The sequence below is a fragment of the Rutilus rutilus genome (assembly GCF_951802725.1).
Source record: "Rutilus rutilus genome assembly, chromosome: 10".
Taxonomy (NCBI): Eukaryota; Metazoa; Chordata; class Actinopteri; order Cypriniformes; family Leuciscidae; genus Rutilus; species Rutilus rutilus.
In genome coordinates, this window is record NC_140215.1 from 6,229,391 (window position 1) to 6,253,370 (window position 23,980).

The 23,980-nt window shown below is 38.5% G+C and overlaps 1 protein-coding gene across 4 annotated transcripts in view; it reads left to right on the plus strand.

The window, feature by feature from the left end:
• Nucleotides 1-23,980, plus strand: part of hdac4 (histone deacetylase 4) — a 204,453-nt gene that overhangs the window by 110,225 nt on the left and 70,248 nt on the right. For all 4 annotated transcript variants that reach the window (XM_084421602.1, XM_084421603.1, XM_084421605.1 and 1 more), the window contains 4 exons: nt 8,828-9,072; nt 15,543-15,693; nt 17,445-17,565; nt 21,279-21,397. In XM_084421602.1, coding sequence (XP_084277728.1) covers nt 8,828-9,072; nt 15,543-15,693; nt 17,445-17,565; nt 21,279-21,397 — 636 coding nt within the window. The remainder of the gene's footprint in view (nt 1-8,827; nt 9,073-15,542; nt 15,694-17,444; nt 17,566-21,278; nt 21,398-23,980) is intronic.

Sequence of the window (23,980 nt, forward strand, 5' to 3'; positions counted from 1 at the left end):
GGATAGATAAATATTGTGATTTGTTTTACTATTTATTATATAATGGCGCAGATTTTCACTGTATTTTACTTCTTGCCTTAAACATTGTGAATCTACTGTGGCTGAAGTGTTTGTTAGGTTGAAATGATGATGAAGAAAAAAACAAAAATAATTCAGAATGAATACAGGAATATCAAGAAAATTAATATCAACAAAGTAAAGAAAGATGTTAAGATATGTAATTTTACCTATATCGACCTGACTTGAGCAGGACATTCATAATATCAATATCACAGATTTGAAGCACAAGTTAATCCTAATCCGGCCATGCTGAGTCAAACTGCTACTCTGCTAGGGGACCTGAGGATATAAATAGCTCCAGCTGCTGGTGTCTCCCTCCATTGGAGGGAAATGCCTGGAGCATCTTGTTAGAGGTGGAGTCTGGATGAGGGCGAGAGACCTTGTCTCACAGTAAGAGAGAGAGAGAGAGAGAGAGATCTGATACAAACTTGTGTCTGTATTTCTTATGAAGGGCTCTTTATGTCCTGATATAGCTGTTCATAATCAGAACTTTAGTTATCAGAAGTTTTCTTTAATATTTTGATATTCAACGCATTTTGATATAATTACTCTAAAATGACATAAAATGATTTTTTTTAATCATCAGAACAACCTTTTTGACCAATTAGCCAAATGCAAAAGGCTTTAAATATTATGTACACCAATACAATAATACTTACTGTATTTAAAATGGATGAATATATAATTTATATTAAATATAAGTTACAAAAAACATATTGGTGCACTGTTTTGAATCGATTTATTATAACAAATTGTAGAAATGTAAGCTTCAACGTACAAACTGTTTGTGTTGAGGTTTGCATCAGATATGTTATTAAAACATCTGCTATGATGAAAGGATTGCAAAAAATCGTGAGTACATTTTGAATGATATATTGTGATATCACCCAGCCCTAGTATGAAAATAGTACCTGATTTAAATATAGTTTAATTCTAAGCAAATCACGTTAAACTGTTTCCCCGACAGCGTTTTTTTTTTTGCCAGCCAGTGTTTTATTTTTAAATCATTTTCACAAACATTTCATGGCCCCTAGAATATTTTGTTGTATGAATATCTGAACACGCAATATATCAAAAGAAAGAACAGAGCCTCTGGTTTTAAAGGAAAAAAATATATATTCTAGCTTCATGCTTTATTTTATTTTTTTATCACCACTTGAATGTGGGTGAGTTTCATTAAAAAAAGGAACTTTTTTAACAAAAAGCTGAGAAAACCGTACATAAGCAATGCTTTTATCACTTATTTCTGCTCCTTTTTGCCTGTGTTTTGATATGGAGATGCTCTACTCTTTCAAGATGCCTAATAGCACCCCCTACCGTATAACAGTGAAAACACGGAAAGCCAGAAAATTCCGTCAATGTCAGGGTAAGCATTGTCTAATAAATAATGGAAAATTCCGTCAATGGCGTGGAAAGAGTTAAACTGCTTTATGATCAAAATAAACAAGTCAGTGCATCATTAATACTAGAACCCAATTGTTTTTCTGTCAAAAGTTCCAGGACTTGCTGTTGACCCCTTGACCTCACCATAATGAGGGTGACTGATGGGTCAGGACTCATTTGGGTGATATAGTATAATGGCACGTTAGCAAGTTTGGGCTGAGAAAATGGACACATTGGTGGTTCATTAACTGGGATAATTGGCGATGGCAGCTATACATTATCCTCTGTTTACTGTAAACATGTCATTTCCGATCAGCATTTTGAGCACCCGCTCTCAGAAATAAGCACGCTACGAAGGATTGCGTGTCTATATCCACTTTCTTTCTGTTTGTTTTGGCTCGCTGGTGGCTGGATTGGTGATGCCATCATTGCGGCGAGATTCGGCGGACACTCCTCAATGATAGCGACCGGTTCTTCATGTACGTCTCTTTATGCTGTGATTACAGTGCGCTCCCGGCATGAGAGGCTGTAATTGTGCATTCATCGCAAGCCTCTGAGTAAAGCGTGGGTGCCAGTGACCAGTGATTTTCGCTGTACTTGAATTAATGGAATAAATTTCAAGGCTTCCAGTGAAGTGCAATTTTACTGCCTCATCCGTCCAGGTGGACAAGTTAGCAGGGCATTTAGATAGCACTCAGGGCTGGGGTTCAGAAACATTTAGGGTTTATTCTTTTGTTGTCATCTTCCAGTAGTTGACTGGATGAGGAGATAATTGTCCTGTAGATGATAGCATGAGCCGGGGGAAGATAAGAGCATCGATTGATTTCGGTAGTGCTGTAGACTGTTCTGGTCTTATGAAGAATAAACATGTTGCAGCGAAGCTTAATGGGAGCTGTATCCTGTTGGTGGAATTATGATTTTATACACGCACACACTTGCAATTCACTTTCTCTCCGCTGTTCAAGGCCAGATGCGTGGTTGGTGCCAAGTGCGGACGTCTATATGGAAGAGCTGAGTGTGTAGGCCTTTTACTTAAGCGGCTGTTTAGACTAAAAGAGACTTTTGAAGAATGCTCCTCTAGCTGCCCGCGTTTGGCTTTTAGCCTGCGTAGCCAAGCGGATGTTCAGGGGCCGCCGCGTTCAGGAGTCGTTAGAGCCACCCGGCCGGTAAACACACGCGCCGATACCACGGCAACCCCACTGATGTCATCATGACCTCATAAGCGACTTCATGTCTCGCTTATTTAAAGACTGGAGGGCGGAGGAGTGTGGATGGAAAACTGAAAGACCCCATCACTCTCCCTCTCATCCCTCTTTCTCTCTATCTCGATGTGAATCTCACAAAACATGCTCATGTCAAATAAATGTCCCAAATGATCCAATGGAATAAAAAACGAATTAAATAAATGAATTATATTTTGTATAAATTGGGCTTTGGTAAGGTTGGTCGATTAGTCATCCAACAGCTGACCAGTCAATTAATGAGTTTATTACCTTTAAAAAAAATAGACTTTAATATTTTAGCTTTGGTGCTTTAAAAGGCATACATAGCTCTTTTCCACCAGAACAGTTCGGGTTCTCTGAGCCAGAGCCTGTTCTCGGCCACGCGAACTGCAGCCGGTGAAGTAACGCTGCTACGTGTTGTTTACCTGATTATAAACAGTCTAAAATAAAACCGTGCGCATCCCGGTGTTTGTGCAGGTGGTCCGGCTCTTCTGTTTTGCTGTTCACAGTACCGGGAGTGATTGTAACATAATGGCAGCTCGCATAAACTACCGGTACAATCATCTGTTCTTTTTGGAGATATGTTGAATCTATAACCGTTGAATCACTCGCTCTCGCACGCACAGTTTTACATATTTAGATATAAAGAGCAATGTAGTGCGACGTTATTACGTTACTCAACGAGACTGCCAAAGACAGCAACAGCATTTCTCCAGCTCCTTTCGAGACCGGCAAGTTTTTTTCAGGGCTGGAGTTGAACCAATCTTTCTGGCCCCGAACACCCTTTTCTGCAGTGGAAATGCGTGTAACGGTTCGAGAATGGACAAAGGCAGAGAACCTACACCGGAGCCATGTTGGTGGAAAAGTGGTATCAGAGATGTAGCGTGCTAAAAGTAACTGTTGGTCTGTAAGCATAGAGTGGTGCAGTGAGGACGCATTTTTGTAGGCCAACCCGGAAGTTTGCGTCACGCTGGTTCCCTCGACAAAAACCTAAATGGATTTTCCATAGGCTTTTGAATTATCACAAGCTCTGTGGTCAACAAAAGTTTATGATACACTAAGCGCACTAGTGCGTAGATGAGTTTATCTGTTCAGCGTGATGAAGTTTAATGTCCCTGGCACCGCCTTTTTAGTCCCATTTAGCAACGCGTAACCGCTTTAAAAAAAATCATTAGTGGGGTATTACTGGTGTGTTTAATGTCGTATAACAAAACATGAAAATTGGATTGACTTCGGGGCGATGGAACCGGAAGTGCTAAAATGCTAACTCATGGGGTTTTATAGGTTTTGGCCTATAGAAATATGTCATCCCTGCTGCATGCTGGAGTCAGGTTAACAGCTCAAAGCATGTGAAATTGGCCTTACATGTCATGCACTGTATGAATGGACATTCACTCACATGATTTCATTGATCAGCTTTGGTGCAACGGTAACCTGCCAACACACAGACATATTGATGAGCACTCCTGTGCTGTTCCTGCGAAGGCCCAGGGGAACTGAAAAACAAGTGACTCATGCCATTTGTAGTCAATGTTTATGGACAAGACAGCTTACCATGGGCTATTTATAGTGGCTTCTGTTTGGAATGACTAAATTCTTCATTATAATTCTCTGTCTTTTTCTCTTTTCTCTCAATGACTGTGTTTAGATGCACATGGGAAATTCTGATGTAATCTTCCAATTATGTATGTCATATAAACCAGGTTGCCATAATTCAATTAAGATATTTCACTTTCTAAAATTCAATTGGAATTCTGTCACGTCAGCAACTTATTTAGCCTATTTCTGTTCATTTATAGGCTATATATGTGCATTTTCAAAATATATAAATAAATAGTGCACTGTATTAGCCACCTCTTTTTCTGTCCTCATTCTGAATTTAGTCACTCCAGATTTTACAGCGTGCTCTGGACACTGGTCTGTGATCATCAGTGTGGCCTGTCTCTCCATGGTACAGAACAAACGCCCCTCTATTCGCCCGAGCGTGGCCTGCGGTAACTGGGGCTCCTCTGACGTAATCAGCACGCAGTTCTGATGTTTCCCTAACACCTCATTATCCTCGGCATCCCAGTAGAGGGTCAGGGGTTCAGACAGGGACACTGTTCTGGAGGAGGCGGCATTGGGCCAGGGGCCGGAGCCGTACTGGGCTTCTCAGGAAAGGCCTGTGTGTGCTGTTTGGGGGAAAAGAATGGAAAATTATGAGATTTGAGTTACTCAAACGCTGTTGGTATCAAAGGGTTTTGGTTTAGTGTTGGATGTAGTTCTCGCAAGATGTGTTATTTTGTCCCAAATCAAACTGAATTGAATATAATGTAGGTGTCTTTAATGCGAAGTACTTCTATACTTGTAAGTATAAGTAAATGCATATGTACACAATCAGTATATTAGATCTGTGCATTTGCTCTTAAAGTGACAGCAGCCTAATATTCCCACTGCTGTCTGTGTTTTTAATGTTAATCAAACAAAGGACAAAAAAAAATCACACTGCTCTTGACTAAATAACTATTTATTTATTTATTTATGCTGAAATTTTAGATTCCAGGTATTCCAGATATATATATAAAAACATTTGTATAACTTTAATTTTTAACTTTAAAGTATGGCTGTTTTTGGACCTTTTTTAATTTCTGCTTGTGTGTGTGTGTGCCTGTCCATAAGTTCTGTCTTGTTTTAGTGAGCATTGTAGATGCGGATGCTAGTGTTTTAGGCAGGACCGTTGGTGTAGTAGAGATGCCTGAACTTACTCTCAGTAGAGTTGCACCTGTACCCATTTCCGGACTTAAATGTGATGGATAGCAGTGCAGAGTGCTCCCTGTCCCAGGATGCATCACTCCTCACAAGGTACATGGTGTAATGGTTGACCGCCGCATTCATGGCCTTGGTGAATCAATCTCCATCAGTTAATGCTGTAGAACGGCGAGAGAGCGTGTGGGTGTGTATCCGCGTGTATGTTCAGCCAGTGCTGTGCGTGTCAGCAAATCCCCTTTTTCAGAACTAGTGCTGCAGGGGTGATTATTTCTCTTTACACTTATATTGCATCATTCTAATTGGGTAGAAATGCATATCCCCTCTGTTCCCAGCGTGCCTCCTAACTGTAACATGCAGTGCCCTGGTTGTTATTAATGTCCGTACAGTCTCCCTAAGCGCGTGCCAAGCGTCAATCCTCAGAGAGCGCCGCAAAGACTGGGATTACCCAGGCCTGTCAGCAAACTCCTAATGCAAATGTTACCTAATCCTCCCTGTACGAAATAATTACACTAGTAAACAAACTGTAGCGCTGCATCTGGGGTTTACTCACAGGGAAGGCTCATCACGCTCTCTGGTGAGATTCAGGTGCCATGGAGTGTTTTTTTTACAGTTCTCAGTTTGGTTGTGTGCCATTCAGATTTTTCAAATCCCTGGATTGGACTGAATTTGAATGCAAAGAAGAAAAATAAAAATGAACTCAAATTCAAAGACATTCAAATAACTTTTTATAGCTAGAAAAGACAACTTAAATGTTCAATGTTGGCTTGAAAAGTTTTAAAGTTTAAAAAGACTTGAAGTTTCAAGGTATGGATGGATGGATGGATGAACCAACAGATAGATAGACCAATGGATGGATGGATGGATGGATAGAAACTGTAGATAGATTCATTATATTCCTCTTTCTTGACATTCCAGTTCAACTTCCTGTGAGTTTTGGCCATTGCAATTCAAATTCATTCTCATAAATTGAAAGGGAGCCGCATAATGTCGGTTTTAGCCAATGGTTTTTCCCATCGGAGCTCTCTTCTAAACTCTTCTATTTTTAGCAGACCAAAATTAGTCTGTTTTGAATAAAAGACAATAAAACAGTGTTTATTAATTCAATTAGAGTTTCTGTTTGCTAGTGCACTTTTGTTTTCTTTGGCATTTTAATTACTGCTAATAGTTGTTTGTGTTTGTTTGGCCACTGGGCTTTGTTTGGACTGGGCGGCGAATGCAAATATGTCTCCTGACGGCATAGGCACGGATAAACAACGCTCTTATCGCCATTTATTTATGCAAAGTAAACGTGGAGGAAGTAGTTCACTAGTTGACGGCTTCCTGTCCAGCTGAGCGTGGGCTGCCAAAGAGCGTAGTGTCAATTCCAGGGGGTAGGGCATCAACGGCCCCTTTGTGACCAAGGATTTGCGTCATAAATATGATTTTATTAAATGATTTAGTCAGGGCAGTTTTAATTCCATGACATCAAATAGCCTTTGACGCTGGCCTTTGTGTGGCCTCAGGGCTTCCGCTGAGGGCTTTTGTTTCGCCTGCTAAGGGGTCAGAGGAGCATCCTTGAACTTGTGGCATTAGGGGCATCGTGACGTCACATGAGTGGAGCTGACACCTAAAGCATGAATGTGGTCAGTGTTCCCCCTAAAACCTCTCCTATTCAGTAATGCACAAATGAAGAGGTCCCATGCCAGCAGTATGGACGTAATATGCAGTGAGAGGCTATTTCTTGCAGACCACTTGTCTGCTTTGTTCACCTTGGCCTAGTTTTAGCCTGGCAAAAGAGACAGTATTATATAAGATAAATGTAAAGCAGTCCTAATAATGGTAAAAGTTCTAGTTTATGGTGATGTGATGATGATATTCAGGGGACTTGCAGTAATGCTTGAATAAGCTTAATTTGCCTCCATTCTCTGTTTATTCTAATTACACGGTTAAAAAGGAACGAACATAAAATGTCTTTTAATGATGTCCTACTTATTCTTGTGTTGAAATTCATTGCTCATTTAACCCACAAACCTTTTGGTACACTCACGGTCGTAAAGCCACTTAACTTATCAACGCAAGCATCCTCACTGCGGAATGTAATTGCTCAGTTCCTCAGTTTTCTTCAGATTTATCTGTTATGAGAGAGGGATGATTGAAGAAGATGCCGCTTCCTGATTCCAGTGACGCGATTCATGTTCGTCAGTAGTGAATCCAACCAAGATCTGTCTCAGGAACATAATGTTTCTTTGCTCTGTTTATTCTGATGTCTGGTGCGATGCTGCTGCAGTCCTGTACTCTGTGCGCACATTTTTAGGGATATTTAAGATGCTTTTTGATTGGACAATTGCTTCTTACTATCATTGTTTTCTGGTACTGGCAGGATTTGAGATGGCTCAGTGATCACCTGATCTCACACTTGCACGTGCAACACAGTATTGTGATATCTTTGATTCTTGTCATCAAAACAAATATTTGTATTACTTTTTGATTAATAATTTTCAATTTTCATAAAATTCATTATTTGGTTTCACTTTATTTTGATGGTCCCTTTAACTCATTCTGTTGACTAAGTAACGTTGCACCTACAGTACATCACTACTACCTCTCATTAGAGTATTAGTAGACTGGTAGGGTTAGAATAAGTTGACATGTAGTTGCAAAGTTACTTACAGTCAACAGAATGTTCAAAAGGAACCATCAAAATAAAGTGTTACCCATTATTTTAATTGTATATTTATGAAGAAATTAAATTAAAATGAATTATGAATTATGGCACTTTTATTCATAACGACAAAGAAAAGGAACATTACAATTTGAGCCAATAATATTCATATATATGTGTGTGTATTGGATTAATTCGAAAATGTACAAAAAAAATTTAATCATTAATCATTTTATTTGTACATTTATAATTAATGTTTATATTTTAGTTTTGTTTATCTTTATTAAAAACAAATTTATTTAAATTATTATAATTCATTTTTATTTAGTTTTTACTTTGTTTATTAATGACAAATTTAGTTATATAATTATAATGAGTTGTGTTTTACTTCATTATTTGAATTGTTGAATTTTTTGTTGGGAATTTCTGGAATGTTGGGAATGCGTATGGTGGCAAAATGTATAATCTTTTTACACATCAGTGTTTCCTGCAGGACAATATGTAAATGGCCTCTGTTGTGATTGGCTAACCTCTGAGCACTCGCATAATTCAAACTGTTTTCGTGTCATTCTGGTGAACACTAAATGGACAATATGTAAAAAATTGTATGTTAATGTGTACGCTGTTGCGACATCAATAGGATGATGATTTCTGAAGACTCATTTTTGCAGCACCAATGAAAGTTTAAAACAGTTTTAAAAGCTTCATGTTCTCCAAGTCCTGTTGAGTTTGTTGTTTTTCTCATTATTGTCTGTTTTCTCACTTTCCGCAGTTGATGTGAGTGTGGCGCTGCCACTTCAAGTGCCGCCTTCTGCCATCCCCATGGACCTGCGTGTAGATCACCAGTTCGCCCTGGCGCCGACGGACCCGGCCCAGCGTGAGCATCAGCTTCAGCAGGAGCTTCTGGCCCTCAAGCAGAAACAGCAGATCCAGAGGCAGCTCCTGATCGCAGAGTTTCAGCGGCAGCACGAGCAGCTCTCGCGCCAGCATGAAGCTCAACTGCAGGAGCATGTGAAGGTGAGGCGAGCGCTCCTGACCCGGGGTGGGCGGTAAACAGTGCTGCGGGGCTGAGGTATTTTTGTAGGCCACCCTGGAAGTTAGCGTCACCCTGGATCTCTCCACAAATGCCAATAGAATTTTTCCATTGGCTTTTGGAAGGGTGCGGAAAATAAGCTCTGCAACCAACAAAAGTTTATGAGTCTTGCGCATTTTATTCAAGATAATCTTCACACATGATTTTCAATTTTCAAGCATAAATACAATAGCCTGAAGTAAAAAGCTAAGCGTAGGCTATAAATGAAATACACCACGGTCGCATGACTTTAATCTCAGCCTCAAGACTTCACGCCGACGGACCGTTGGCTGAACATCTGTTACATAAGGCACACACAATGGGAAACAAGTCGTCGTCTGATTGGTTGAATTTATCAGGATTTCCAGGAGACATTGTTGCAGTAAACTTGCACAACGTTCTTGAATTAATCATTTATTTGATGCACGGCGGTCTGTTATTGTGGGGACGTCGACTTTACATTTTCACGCCCTTAAACATGATGCTAAATAAAGTGGACTGTGATTGGTTACTTTACATGTCGGTCAGATGTCCTGTTGGACGGCCCTCCTCGGCCAATGAAAGCTGAGATTCTGCCATCGGTCTGAAGGTCTGGCTACGCAAGACTAGCATGTCTTCAGTATCCACCACCATTAAGCTTCCGACAACTCTTTCTTTCTTTACATTTTTCCTGAACTTTTGAGTTAAAATAACTTGCAGTTCAAGTTTTATTAATTTAATTGATTAGACATGCTTTTCGATTATTAAAATGAAAATGGAATCCGGAAAAATTTAAATAGAATAAAAATGGAATTTGGGTAAAAAAAAGATTTATTTAAACTGAATACGTTTTTTTTTTTTTTTAAGGTGCCAGCCACCTAGCCTGGTAATACCAAACTATGCTACTTCGCTTTGCTTCGTAGACAGAGTCTGGCATGGCATAATTGAAAAGCGTTTTCTTTCTCGCGGGGGGGGGGGGCGCTTGTCGGAGGTTTAAAATCATTGGTTACCCGTAAGCCAATCACATAACGTTTGGTTATGGCGTGTGTTATGCGCATGCTCAGCCGCATCTAACTTCCACTGTAAACACATGTGTGATGCGAAAACAAAACCATCGAGCGAAATACCGGAGTGAACATGGCTGTGAACGACTTTTGCAGATTATGTGAAGTAAATCTACGCATCCACGGTACAGTCAGCGTCTACGTCACGGCTCTCAGCCCGCCCTCTGTTCGTTGATTGGCCGGCTGTTTTCAGGCCGGGGGAAAACGGAAAGCTATTACGCTTTCTCAGACTGAGTACAGAAGCGAAATGAAATTGAGCGGAAGTAGGAAGTCTGACGTAGTCAGGCTACCAGCCACCGCCAACATTTTTGATAATTTGTTAACAAAAATGTCTTGGCCTCCAGAATATTTAGTTGTATGAATATTAGGGATGCACCGAATATTCGGCCACCGAAAATTTTCGGCCGAAAATGGCCCAAAAGTGCATTTTCGGTTTTCGGCCGAAAGACTTTTATCACCGAAACAATACGGCCGAAATGTTGTGATGACGCAAACAGCAGACACCGCGACCTGCACGTGCTTGTCTGAAGCAACATTACATATCTGCGGTGTGGACGTATTTAAATATATCTAAGAGTGACCCACGGACAGCGATTTTCAAAACACAGACATCCCAAGTCTTCCGGAAGTTCCGGGAGTCTCCCGCGTATTGATACCGGCTCCATAATGCCCGCAAATTAGTTTAAATCTCCCGGAATCGCGAGCGAGCATGAGCGCGAATACGTAGCGCGCGCGGCAGAGAGAGGGAGCGAGATACCTTTGCGTGTGTGTGCAGAGCACCCGTCATTTCTCAGAGGTTTACCTGAGCTGTTTATGGTTTTTGCAACTCACGTCCATGAGCATATAACTGCAGATATTATTTTGGGCTATGACAGTATTGACCTAAATGCACTTTGTTTTTTATGAGAGAACATTTCATTTTTAAACCTTTCTCCAGGCCAGTAGGCTTTTACATTAATGTACACATGAGTGGGGTCAAGTTAAACATTTAATTTTATACTTTGCAAATGCTAAATAAATATTTGCATAAAATTTTAATCTTTTTCGGTTTTCGGTTTCGGCCAAGAATTTTCATTTCGGTGCATCCCTAATGAATATCTAAATAAGCAATATATTTAAAGAAATAACAGAGCCTCTGCTTAAAATACAGAGCCACTGCTTCTTTTTTTTTTTTTTAAGGCTACGACGTGCAATGCTTTTATCACTTGTTTCTGCTCCTTATTTGCCTTTGTGAGATTCTCTACTCTTTCAAAAAATGCATAATAACGCCCCCTTATAACAGTGAAATCACAGAAAATTCCATCAATGGCAGGAAAAGAGTTAATTAGACATGCTTTTTGATGACTAAAATTTAATTATACCATTAAAATGGAATCCAGAAAAATGAAAACGTTAAACGCTCAATGTGGGAAGCCCCAAGGTATTTCTAATGTATTTTATGTCATAGAATAAAATGTGAAAATATCTTGAGCTTGTGTTAACCACAGACCTTATCCCAGGCACACACTTAACTGAAGAGCTGTGGCGTTGTTGGCTTTTGGGAGATTTTGATGTGTTACTCATGCAAAGCTATTATATAGATTGAGAAGAAGAAATAAAGCTCACAAGCCAGATAGACTGCTTTTTTTATGATACATTTATAGTGCTTTTTTGAGCTTGACAGTCACAGTGGTCACTGTGAATTGTATGAATGGACAAGTGGTGCTTGAACACTGCTTAAAATGTCCGATTTTCTGTACGATGGATAAAATAACAGCGCATGGGCTTGGAATGACATGAGGGGGAGTAAATAATGCGGTTCTCGTCTCCGTTCCTCCCTTCCTTTAGGGCTTCCCACTCTTCTGTGTTCGATTTTCCATTTCTTTCTGCGGAATGAAGTTTGTTTGGAAATTGAATATTATTGGAGAGTGAGATGCCGAGCATTTGGTAAATGTCTGCATCATACGGCTCTGTCATGTCTGTGGTTCTCTGGGGCAGCGCTGCTGTCATTGGCCTTCAGACTGAGCGTTCATTGTGAGTCCGGCGACTGCAGCGGGGAATGAGGACGGCCAATGGGTGACTGCAATCTCGGCATGGGAACTCTGTCCTTGGGAAACACCGGGAGCCTGTGAGCTCAGCAGACCTCCGGCTTTGCTGTGTTGCCACAGAGAGGTTTCTGGCCAATGGGAGCGAGGCAGCCCTGAGTGTGCTATAAATAGCCTCACAGGCTGCGGGCAGTGTCAGAGCTAATCTCACTGCTAAATGGACAAAATGTAACGTAGGGGTTTGATGGATGCCGTGCTTTTGTCGTGACACCTTGCTGATGAGAGGGAGAAGAGAACCGATTGGATTTTTCAGCAGTTTCTTACTTAGCTGCAAACTGCAGCAATGCTGAAAGAGATTTTTCAGTGTCCTGTGCAGTCAAAGATTTAATTATGAAACACATTCTCATTATTTAGTAATTATTGTTGGATGGTCTAGTCCTGCTTGAGGCTGTTAGCTGATTGTCTTTTAGAAAAGCATTAAGACGCTTAAACATTCTTGTTTCATATGTAAAATCAATGGCTTCTATCTAGGGCTGCAACTACCAACAGTTCTGATAAGATGCTAAATATATATATATATATATATATATATTTTTTTTTTTTATGTTTATACATATATGTATAAAACTATTACACTATATGTAATGTTTTCATACATCATATGAAAACATTATTTCTTTATATCTTTTCTTTATATATATATATATATATATATATATATATATATTTATATAATATTTATCCATTCAATACTTTTAAATGAATTAAATCAATTTATATACTTATTATTTATTGTTACATAATGTAACAGTAAAATTTAGGATAATCATATAAATGGGTGCGTTAAATTATTTTAACGTGTTATTTTTCCATAACTAGTTAAGTGTGTGTGTGTGTGTGTGTGTGTATATATATATATATATATATATATATATATATATATATATATATATAATATTTATTTATTTATATTTTTACACACATATTTTATAAACACAAACTTTTATGTTATGCGATTTGACAGCAGTAATATATACACATTAGGAATGCTAACGATTAATCAACGCTAATAATTTTATCGATAAAACTATCGATCGCCGATTAAGCAAGGTCATGCGCATACATGTGGGTGGTGGTGGCGCAATGGATAAGACACATGCCTTTGGTGTGAGAGACCCGGGTTCGAATCCACTGTGAGACACCAATGTGTCCCTGAGCAAGACACTTAACCCCTAGTTGCTCCAGAGGCGTGCGACCTCTGACATATATAGCAATTGTAAGTCGCTTTGGATAAAAGCGTCAGCTAAATGAATAAATGTAAATGGAAATGCATACGTGACGCTCAACCGCGAAACACGTAAAGCAGACCCGAGGAGAAATGAAGCGAGCGCGCTGAAGTTATGTTTGGGATCATTTTACGTTAAAAGGCTAGATTTACACCTTCCTGACTATAAGTTTGCGTGTGCATTCGCAGCCTTTTGCTTTGTGCAAATGGAAGTCGTGAAATTGAGTAGATGTTTGAATATACATCACATGAAAAAAATACATTGCATTGACCAACCACTCAAAGTATATTTCTGGCCTTAAACAGCCCAGATGTGATGTGAAGTGATGGTTAGACCTGTGTCCCTGTTGATGGGGTGAGGTAGATGTCATGGATTGGAAAGCTGCAGTTAGAAATGTCAAAGCTTTGCCTGATGAGGAAGTCTTTGTGGTTCGGGCAACGTGCTCTCCGCTCTACATGTCATCATCATAGCCTCTATCCTCGTTCTGCCAAGCGACAGACGCCCATGACTCATCGCTGGTGATATCCAGGAACTGCAGAAAGAGATGTGGAAAGTGAGAGGAAGGAGTTATATAACCAAAAAGAGGACTTTAGTTTCTTTGGATAAAATCATCTACTTAGGTGACTGCTTACTTACAGGCTATCCATGTGCTTTATTACACCCTGTGCTTGTGTTAATGTGATTTAACTGACCAGAATCACCAGTATCCACTCAACATTCAAGCATCAGAGATAGCAGCCTTATACAGCTCTGATATTACCCATCATGAGCCAGTAATGGATGTGACTGCTGCTGAGCTGAATAACTGTCAAAGTGGAAATGCAGTTAAAGGGAAATGTTAGACGAAATTGCTGCATTTACAGTTCTCAGTGTGAGAGAGATTACCACCATCTTTAGACTGTCTTTTTAGGCGAGGACTTGTCGAGGTAATTGCATACGTTAGTTTCATCTGAAAAAAAAAAAAGTGGAATGATGCTTTTATGCTTCACAACAAGACATCGATAAACACATTCAGGAACTTTGTTCTTGTTTGATGTCATTTTCAGCAATTGCATCCCGTCATTAGTGGTACAGCTTTGGTACAGCTTGAGTCAGTGTGAAATGCTTTTTGCATCTTATTTTAATACTGTAATCTGATTTGTTTCCATGTGAAAACAAATTGTTAAGAAATTAAGAAATTTCTTAACAAATAGTAAAAAAAAAAAAAAAAAGTGTAAAGAAAAAAATTTGGGATCGGAAAGATTTTTAAAAATGTTTTTGGAAGAAATCTGATGCTCACCAAGTCTGCTTTTATTTGATCAAAAATACAGTAAAAACAGAAATATTTTTAAATAATACGATTTGAAGTAACTGCTTTGTATTTTAATCATGGCTGTCACAAATAACTTGTTAATTTCTGGGAAAATAAGTGTAAATACTTGCAATACTGACGTTGTATCCAGAGGATCATTCCTCACATAAGAATATTGATACCAACATTTTTAATTGGTAATATATATTTTTTTAACTTACTGTGAAAATGAATGTGCAAAATAAACTTGAAAAAAATTAACTGATAGCTCTCAGATACAGTATATCTCATTCAAATATTTAAAATATACCATCTTTATGTTGTTTCCAGATTAATTTGAAGACACAATGCAGAAAATATGTATTACAACATAAAAATATAATATAGTCAAACAAATTTTAATGGTAGGTTCGATTAATCATTCTTAACATCTTTACATTCACTTTTGATCATTTTAATGCATCCCTGCTGAATAAAAATTCTTAAAAAAAAAAATATATATATATATATAATAATACTGACCCTGAACTTTTGGATGGTAGGTTATTATTTGTTTCATTTATTTAAAAACAGTTATGAAGACAAAACACTTTTTATATATTTACATTTTATGTACATATTTTGGCACGTTATTTTAAATGAGAACAGGATCACGTTTTAGGAAACCAAACAGAGTCAGTTTTGAATTTTTGATGTTAACTTTGAGACAATTGAAATCAAGGTCCAGTAAATTTGCTTGAATAATGTATGCCCCCTTTTTTTTCCCTTCAGCATCAGCAGGACCTTCTGGCCCTGAAACATCAGCAGGAGCTCCTGGAACACCAGCGGAAGTTGGAGCGTCATCGTCAGGAACAGGAGATGGAGAAACAGCAGCGGGAACAGAAGCTCCAGTTACTCAAAAACAAAGAACGCGGCCAAGAGAGTGAGTGTCCTCACACTCACTCAACATCTCATTACCTGACTGAAACGCATAAAGATCTTCCATTTATTGGGCTAATTAGCACTGCGGCGTGGATGTTTGACTCAGCGTTATACTCGCTTTTCATAACCCAAATTGAAAAAGTTTCAGGCTGAAGTAGTCAGAAAGCCCATAATGTTGTCAAAGCCATGGACTAGCGGTTAGATCAGGTATCGCACCACTCATGCAGATGTTATGAGTTTGAGTCTAGCTCACATCCTTTCCTTCTGACCATAATTTCCTGTTTTCTTTCTAAAAATAAGTTATTTTCAATAAGTCACAAAAGAGCAGATATAAAATAAAATGTTTTGCTTTCTGTATATAATTTATTCCCAGTTTGAATAACGGTTTTGTTCTTCTGCAGAGCAAATATGGACTTGCTACTGCTAATAGATACATGTAAGATAGGCTGTTGCTGCATAAATAGATATAAAATAAATCCTGCAGCAGGTGGAGCTGGGGGAGGTGGAGGGTTTCAGCGAACAATGAACCAGACTATTAAAATGTTGAGCAAGCAATCTCATTGGCTACAAGATCAGCATAGGCCAATCAGCTTGTGCCATGCGGTAATTATGTGATAGGTTGTAGATTGCATGTGAAGGACTTATCGGTCTGCGCCCTCTAGAGTTGCATGACTGAACTAGATATTATAAAAAAAATCCAGTCCCACTTTATATTAAGTGGCTTTAAGTACTAAGTGCAATGTACTTATTGTGTTCATGTTGTATTGTAAAACACTTTTGCTGCTATTGAGGTGTGATACGGGTAAGGTTAGGGACAGGTGTGGTGGTATGGTTAAGCTTAAGGGTGGGTTAAGGTATAAGGGAAAGGTCAACAGTGTAATTCTAAATGTAAAAACATGTATGTACACAATAAGTCCATTGTATCAAATGATTCATTTCAATGTTAGTACATAGTAGTTAAAGCCACTTAATATAAAGTGGGACCAGCACACCTCTCATGCACATTAAGTTTAGTTACAGGTATAAGAAATAGTAACAGTGATTCTTTCACTAGCTCTGTTTATTTTCTAGAATGTTCTTGGCAGTACAGCCAGTCTATTTTTATCCATCGCTGTTGTTGTTGACACGGCGGTCACCTGTAGCCCGCGAGCAGCGCGTGTTGTCTGGCGACGCAGATGTGTACGTACACCAGCGACGGCCTCTGGGGACATGTTTACAGACAATGGGAAAGGTGGTAATTGAAGGAAAAGCTGTGAGAATGCATCCATCTGATGTGTTTCTTTCAGAGTGAGAACAATAGTGAGAAAAAAGACATCTTTGTTTAACCGTTGCGGTCTCTGTGGAATTGGAATAGAGAGTGTGCTCTCTATTTAAGACAGGATAAAGGGGCCGTTTCTCTCAGATGTAAAGAGATATCTGAATCGAGTCGGGCTGCAGTGGAATAGCTGTTTATCGACACCAGAAAACAAGTGTCAGCCTTTGTAGTCTTGATCAATTGGGCACTGTTCGATCTTCTCGGTCTCATGCCGAAGAGACTATTAAGAGTTTTTGTTAACACCATTTAGAAGACGAAATTACAGCACTGCAAATTACAGGGTGTAGAAATGGTGAAGGAATTGACTCACAAATGCATAAAACCCCTTCCCGAGGCTTTTAGAGAAATCTAGCTGGATAACACAGCTAGAGGCTTTGAGAATGCCATTGATGTCCCGCTGCTTGTGATCTTCCTGAACTGCGAGCTCTGATTGACAGGCGCTGTGGCGAGCACTGAGGTGAAGATGAGGTTGCAGGAGTTTGTCCTCAACAAGAAGAAAGCGCTGGCCCAGAGGAGCCTCAACCACTGCCTGTCCAGTGACCCGCGCTACTGGTACGGGTGAGTATCACAACCTGCTCGGGGCTGATATTTCCAACATTTTACAGGTCCCTTTTATATCTTACTTTAACAGAGTGGTCAGCTGAGGCAGATTTATATGCAGTTTACACTTAAGTGCTAACACGCAACTCAGATGTGTCAGGGAGAGCGTCTTTTCTGTTTTTGCTACTACATATATCACAAACTACATCAGTATGAGTGCATGTTTGCAAAGTGCAAGAAAGTAAAATGTTATTAATAAAAATAAAAATGAAACAAAATAATTACACAAGTGCTTCACCTATCAAAAATGTATTACAAATGTATAAAAAGTCAAGTGAAATAAGTAGCATACAATAAAAAGGCATATGCAGTAATGTAAAAAAAAAAAAAAAAAAAAATTAGTTTATATGAAGAGTTCAGTTGCAAAAGCCTCTAAGTGCCATCTGAAATGTTCTTCTAGAATGATAATGTTTATAAAGCTTGTATATTTAAGTTAAGTAATTTCACTTAAATGACAATTAATAGGTAATTTGCATTGCCATTTAAGTGAAATTATTGAACTTAAATATACAAGCTTAATAAAAATTTCAGATGGCACTTAGAGGCTTTTGCATCTGAACTATATGTATATGTATATGTATATATGTGTATGTATATGTATGTGTGTGTGTGTATATATATCTGAATTTTACAAACATTTCAGTTTGAGAATGATAGTTAATTGCTATTTGAGTCAAGCTCCAATATGTTTTTTGTTTCTCCAAATGATGAGCAGAGTGAGTGAGTAGGCAGTGTTTCACTGTTGTTTGAGATGCATCAGGAGAGATTGGGTTTACACTGTGAATACGATGTGGTCACACCACAAGTGTTTTTAACTAAAGATGCGCCGATTGCAATTTTCTTGGCCATTCAGATTTTTTTGTAAGTGTGAAGTTGTGAACTGCTGATACCGATTTTCTTTCAAAGAACTATAATTCATAACATCTTCAATGCTAAATTGTATTAAAACAAACAAGTAAAAAGAACAAATCAACATTTAAATTAATGACATTAAATAGAGATATGATATAAACATGGCTTTAAGTTTTTCAGGTGGGTATACAGAATTCAGGTTAGAAATACTACAGAAATTAAAGTAATCAAATGTAAAATAACACTGGATAGTCTTCATTGTAAAAATTAAATACAGATTAATGCTTACAATTAAGGTTACAAAGTTATTCATTCAAGAGCAGAGTGATTTTCTTAGTCTTTTGTTCTTTTATTAACATTACAGACTGCAGCAAGAATATTAGGCTGCTGTCTCTTTAATAGTTAATGCACGGATCCAATATACTGTTCCACAACATATTTATCTTTTTTAACCAATTAGGTTCCAAAACTGACTGTGTTTAGCTGAATGCTTGCCAAGACGGGCATTTTGACATTAATTTTGTGAGTACTTGACCGTTTAATCGCAGTAAGCCATTTATTTTGGTACTCACGACTCACAAGCTGTTTGATAGGCGGCTTGTGCGCTCCACTTCTATAGATTAGTGTTGCGCATGCTTTTGGTGTGAGCACGAAACCTGCGGGAATTAGTAAAATGATGCACAATGCAAGCACTATTTAACCGGAGCGAATGAGACGAGTGAGTGAGAGGAGGCGGGTGTGTGTTTCACTTCACCGTCGGAGAGAAGAGAGTGAGAACACGCAGCTGACGTTATTGCCTGTGCCGTTGGCAGCAAAACTGAATCGGAAAGACATGAGACCGATCGGCCGGTTCCCGGTCTGGGCCGATCATGCGGAAAATCGTCCGATTCCGGTTCCTGGTCGATCGATCGGTGCATCTCTACTTTTAACTACCTCTGAATATGGTAGTACTCTGAATACTGAGTACAGAAGTCTGAATATGAGTACCTCTGAGCGATTGAATACTGAAGTGGTTTGGGCGTATTTTACGTTGACCACTTGTGATCAGATCATCTGCAACGGATGTTAAAGGGATACTCCACTTTAAAATGAAAATTCTGTCATCATATACTCACCCTCATGTTGTTTCAATCCTTTATGAATTTCTTTCTTCTGCTGAACAGAAAGGAAGATATTTAGAAGAATATCAGTAACCAGACAGTTTCTGGTCTCATTGACTTCCATAGTATATTTTTTTCCTACTATGGAAGTCAATGAGACCAGAAACTGTCTGGTTACTGATATTCTTCTAAATATCTTCCTTTCTGTTCAGCAGAAGAAAGAAATGCATACAGGTTTGAAACAACATGAGGGTGAGTATATGATGACAGAATTTTCATTTTAAAGTGGAGTATCCCTTTAATGGCAGATCAAAACAGCTAAATATCCACATTCTACATGAAGTTGATGCCAAACTTCAGACTGAATATCCCTGTAGTTTTTGCTTGCAGCAGTATTCCAAAATAAAAGCATGTTATATAAGTTTCTGTTTTGATTGATTGACAGTTTTGTTTTCCCTCTTCAACACACAAAAGATGTAGATCTGGCTGTCATCTATGCATTCGTGAAAAATTTTAACAAGTTTTGATTGGGCACTTCTCATGTGTGGAAGATAACGGGGAAGAGGAGGCAGTGTATCAGTGTGTGTGTGTGTGTGTGAATATGGGAGTGAAAAACTCACTCCATCAAGCCCACCTTTCACGCTCCTCATCTGTGAGGCTAGGAAAATGGGAAGAGAATGTTCCTTTTGAAAGAAATGTTCCAGGCTTTTGCATTCACATACTTCTGTACTTCTGATACTTCTGTATCTAAAAAGATCATACCGAGGCGGTTTATTTGTAACTGTAAAAATGTGAAATATTACTACGATTTAAAATAACTGTTTTCTATTTTAATATATTTTAATATGTAATTTATTCCTGTGATGCAAAGCTGATTCGTCAGCTTCATTACTTCAGTCTTCAGAGTCACATGATCATTCAGAAATCCATTTAATATGCTGATTTGCTGCTCAAGAAACATTTCTTATTATTATCAATGTTGAAAACAGTTTTTGCTGTTTTATATTTTTGTCGAAACCGTGATGCATTTTTTCAGGATTCTTTGATGAATAGAAAGTTTAAAAGAACATATTTTGTAACATTACAAATGTCTTATCAATTTAATGCATCCTTGCTGAATAAACGTATTGATTTCTTTCTTTCATAATTAAGTAAATACAAATCAATAATCCTACTGACCCCCAAAGTTTATAATGTCGCTGTATGTTTAAGCCAATAGCTTCTTCATTTCAGACATCCACAATACTGATTACAACATTTGCACTAGGATTGATCAGAAGTGAGGTATTTCTGTAGCCTCTGTGGACTATTAAACCAGATCATTGGCGCTCCTGGTCTGTTTGAGATGAGCTGACGATTGACAGATTCAGTTCTTGGGTCTGTGGTGATGCCAGCTGACCTTAGACGCCCCAGTGCAGTTGTTTTTCCTGTTAAGGAGGAGCTGATCTCTTTCATTTTTGCAGAGCTTTTGATAGTCTGCCACTGATGTTTTGAAGTGTGAATGTGTGAGCATGTTAATTTGTGAACAGAATAATGTCCCGCCCCCCTCTCTTAGGCTGCGCTGAGGCATTATGGGTGATCTGAGTTTGCATTCCCGTTACTTGGCAGAAACCGTCCTAGTGCTGGGAATGGAGAGCAGCTGTGTGTGGAAATGTCTTGAAATGCACATATTTGAGTACCTATGCTTGCTCTCATGAGTGTTTGTGATTTGTTCCACAGGAAAACCCAGCACAGCTCCCTGGACCAGAGCTCACCACCTCAGACAGGGATTTCCACTTACAACCACCAGTTGCTGGGAATGTACGACCCCAAAGATGACTTCCCGCTCCGCAAGACAGGTACTGTAAAACTAACCCCCTTCTTCCTAATGTGCCCTGGCCCGTCAGACTTTCACTAGGGTTGCTTAGGCCAGTTCAGGTTTACTTGTTTAGAACTGGTTCCAAAACACGTGGAACAACCTCTGTGACCTTTGCTTCCATTGACGCTTGTGGAAACCCTTTTTTTTTCTCCTGAAGATGCAGAAGCCTTTTTCTCACACCCACACACAACTGTACAAGATTGTAAAGTTCAACTTCAATGGCTGCAAAACTTGAATTTAATTTGCAAACAATTAATATAGTCAAACCTTTCTGAACAGTGTTATTTTCGAATTATTTTTATACTATTATAGTTTTATTCATATTTTGAATTAGCTTTAATTTAGTTTTAAAATTAGTCAAATTAGTTTTAATTTGCCTTTTTTTAATGTGTTTTTTAAAAATGTTATTAGTTTTTGTTCTTTTTAAATATTACTATCACTATAGGTTTAATTTTTTAGATTTTTAATTTTATTATTTTTATTATTATTATTATTTCCAGTTTATAATTATAGTACTTCAACTTAAAATTAGAAATGTTGCTTGGCAACCAACTGAAATAAGTTAAGGTTTTTCATCTAATATTTATTTTATTTTATTTCAGCTTTATTTAAATTAACAAAAATGTTAACAGTTGTAGTTAAAAACTTAAAAAGGGTGAAAAATCTGTGTTTCGATCTCAAATTCAAAGCAATAAAGTAAAAATAAATAAGTTAAAAATGTGTTTTGCATAAATGATACCTATTTTAAGACCATTAAGATATTTTGCATGTAACCGTATTCCCAATTTATTGACGCATTTTATTTCTATGACAATTGAATCAGAATAGAATTAGCAAATTTAGTACAACAAATACTGCAGTAATGTATACCTTTTAATTGTACTGTAATGAACTTCAACATTTACCAAATTAAGTATTTAATTACAATTTAAAAAGTCACATTAATGAGAATTCAGAAGAGAAATGTGCTGAATTGTCTTGAAAAAATACGATTAAATACATAAATAAAAAATAATTATAAATAAATGGTACTATTTTATTTTATTTTACTTGTGAAACATGACCAGGTCGTGTTTTTTACAATTTTTGTGAGATCCACCTTCACAAACAGCTCTGTCCAGGTAACATTGTCCAGATTTCCTGGATAACACTGAAGACTCTTGTCCTTCACACCTTGCAGAACATTCTGGAAAGTTTTCTGCTTCTGAGAAAAGGCGGAGGGTTAGGTATAGACATTCTCTGTGGCATCTGCTGTGTATTAAGAAGGGCTCCAGTGTCTGTGGGCTGGCATTGGTCCTGTGCCCCCCTGCTTCAGCATCGCTGTCTTCACTATCAGGGCTCCAGACGGTGTGTGTTAAAGAACTTGTACCCCCTCCCTCTCTGCTGCAGGAGAGCACTCAAGGGCAATTCCTATGCAGACTCACTTTGGGCTGGTTTAGGTAGTGTAAGGCCTCTGTGCTCATTAATCACACTGGAAATGGGCCTGTCAGGGACCCGCAGTACAACCTGCCCTGGGCCTTTAGCACACACAGAGCCCCGGTGAGACCTGCGTAATTACAGTGCAGGCCTGGGGAGGGGGGGTGTTGCGGGTGCATTACAGTCGTAACTGCGGATGGGAGGTGAATGCATCTCCTGCTACTTAAAGCAAAGTGTCCAACTGTGCAGAAACCTTTATGACCTCTGGGTCGGCATTAAGATGACAATTGACGTTCGCTGCACTCAGAGTCCGAAATGAACTTTTTGCCCCACCTGCCAAATTGCAGGTGAACTGAGACAATGTGCAGGTTCCAAAAATTCCTTACAGCCATTTTTGTTTTATTTTATTTTATTAATATTAATTTAAGTTTAAAAAATGATAAATAACGCCTTAGCAATATATATAATTTCTTCTCTTTTGTTTTTGCCTTGGTGCCATGAAACTGCACCTTTCATAGACAGCTGATTATTTTATTTATTTTTTGGCTTGATGTGATGAATATTTCACCATATGTGTTGTCACATGGGGGTCAGGAGAAAGAAAAAAAAGCCGTCCTAGGCAAATAAACAACGCAAGGAATAGTTGTTAGAAGATGCATGTTTTCTTTAATAAATTATGTCAGTGTTTCATTTCAGTTTGCATTTACATTCATTCATTCAGCTGACTTTTTTTTCATGTCACTTAAGCAAATAATCTGAGCTTCTTATAATCATTCTCATAATTTAGATGTTGACAAGTTACCGGTCACATTTGGCTCTCGGCGAGTGTCAATATTGGCCCCTGATTTCACTGTTGCAACCCACTGTTTGGTTTGATATGATCCAGTGTTCCCACAGATCATTGTTTTCATTATCCGTGAGTGGCACAACCTCTTTGACGTTCTTTCACGGTTATATTTCCCATGCGAGCTGTTAACCTGGGAAAGCAGCAGGATGATACAGGCGGTGGAACTTCGGGAAAGAGGATCTGATGGTCTGAACGTCAAACTGTGAAATGTTCTTTGTTTAGTTCTGATGATTGAGTTTGCGGTAAGGCTCGTTTGCGAGTCGATTCCAGTCCTCCCGCTGTAGATAAACCTCAGTTTGC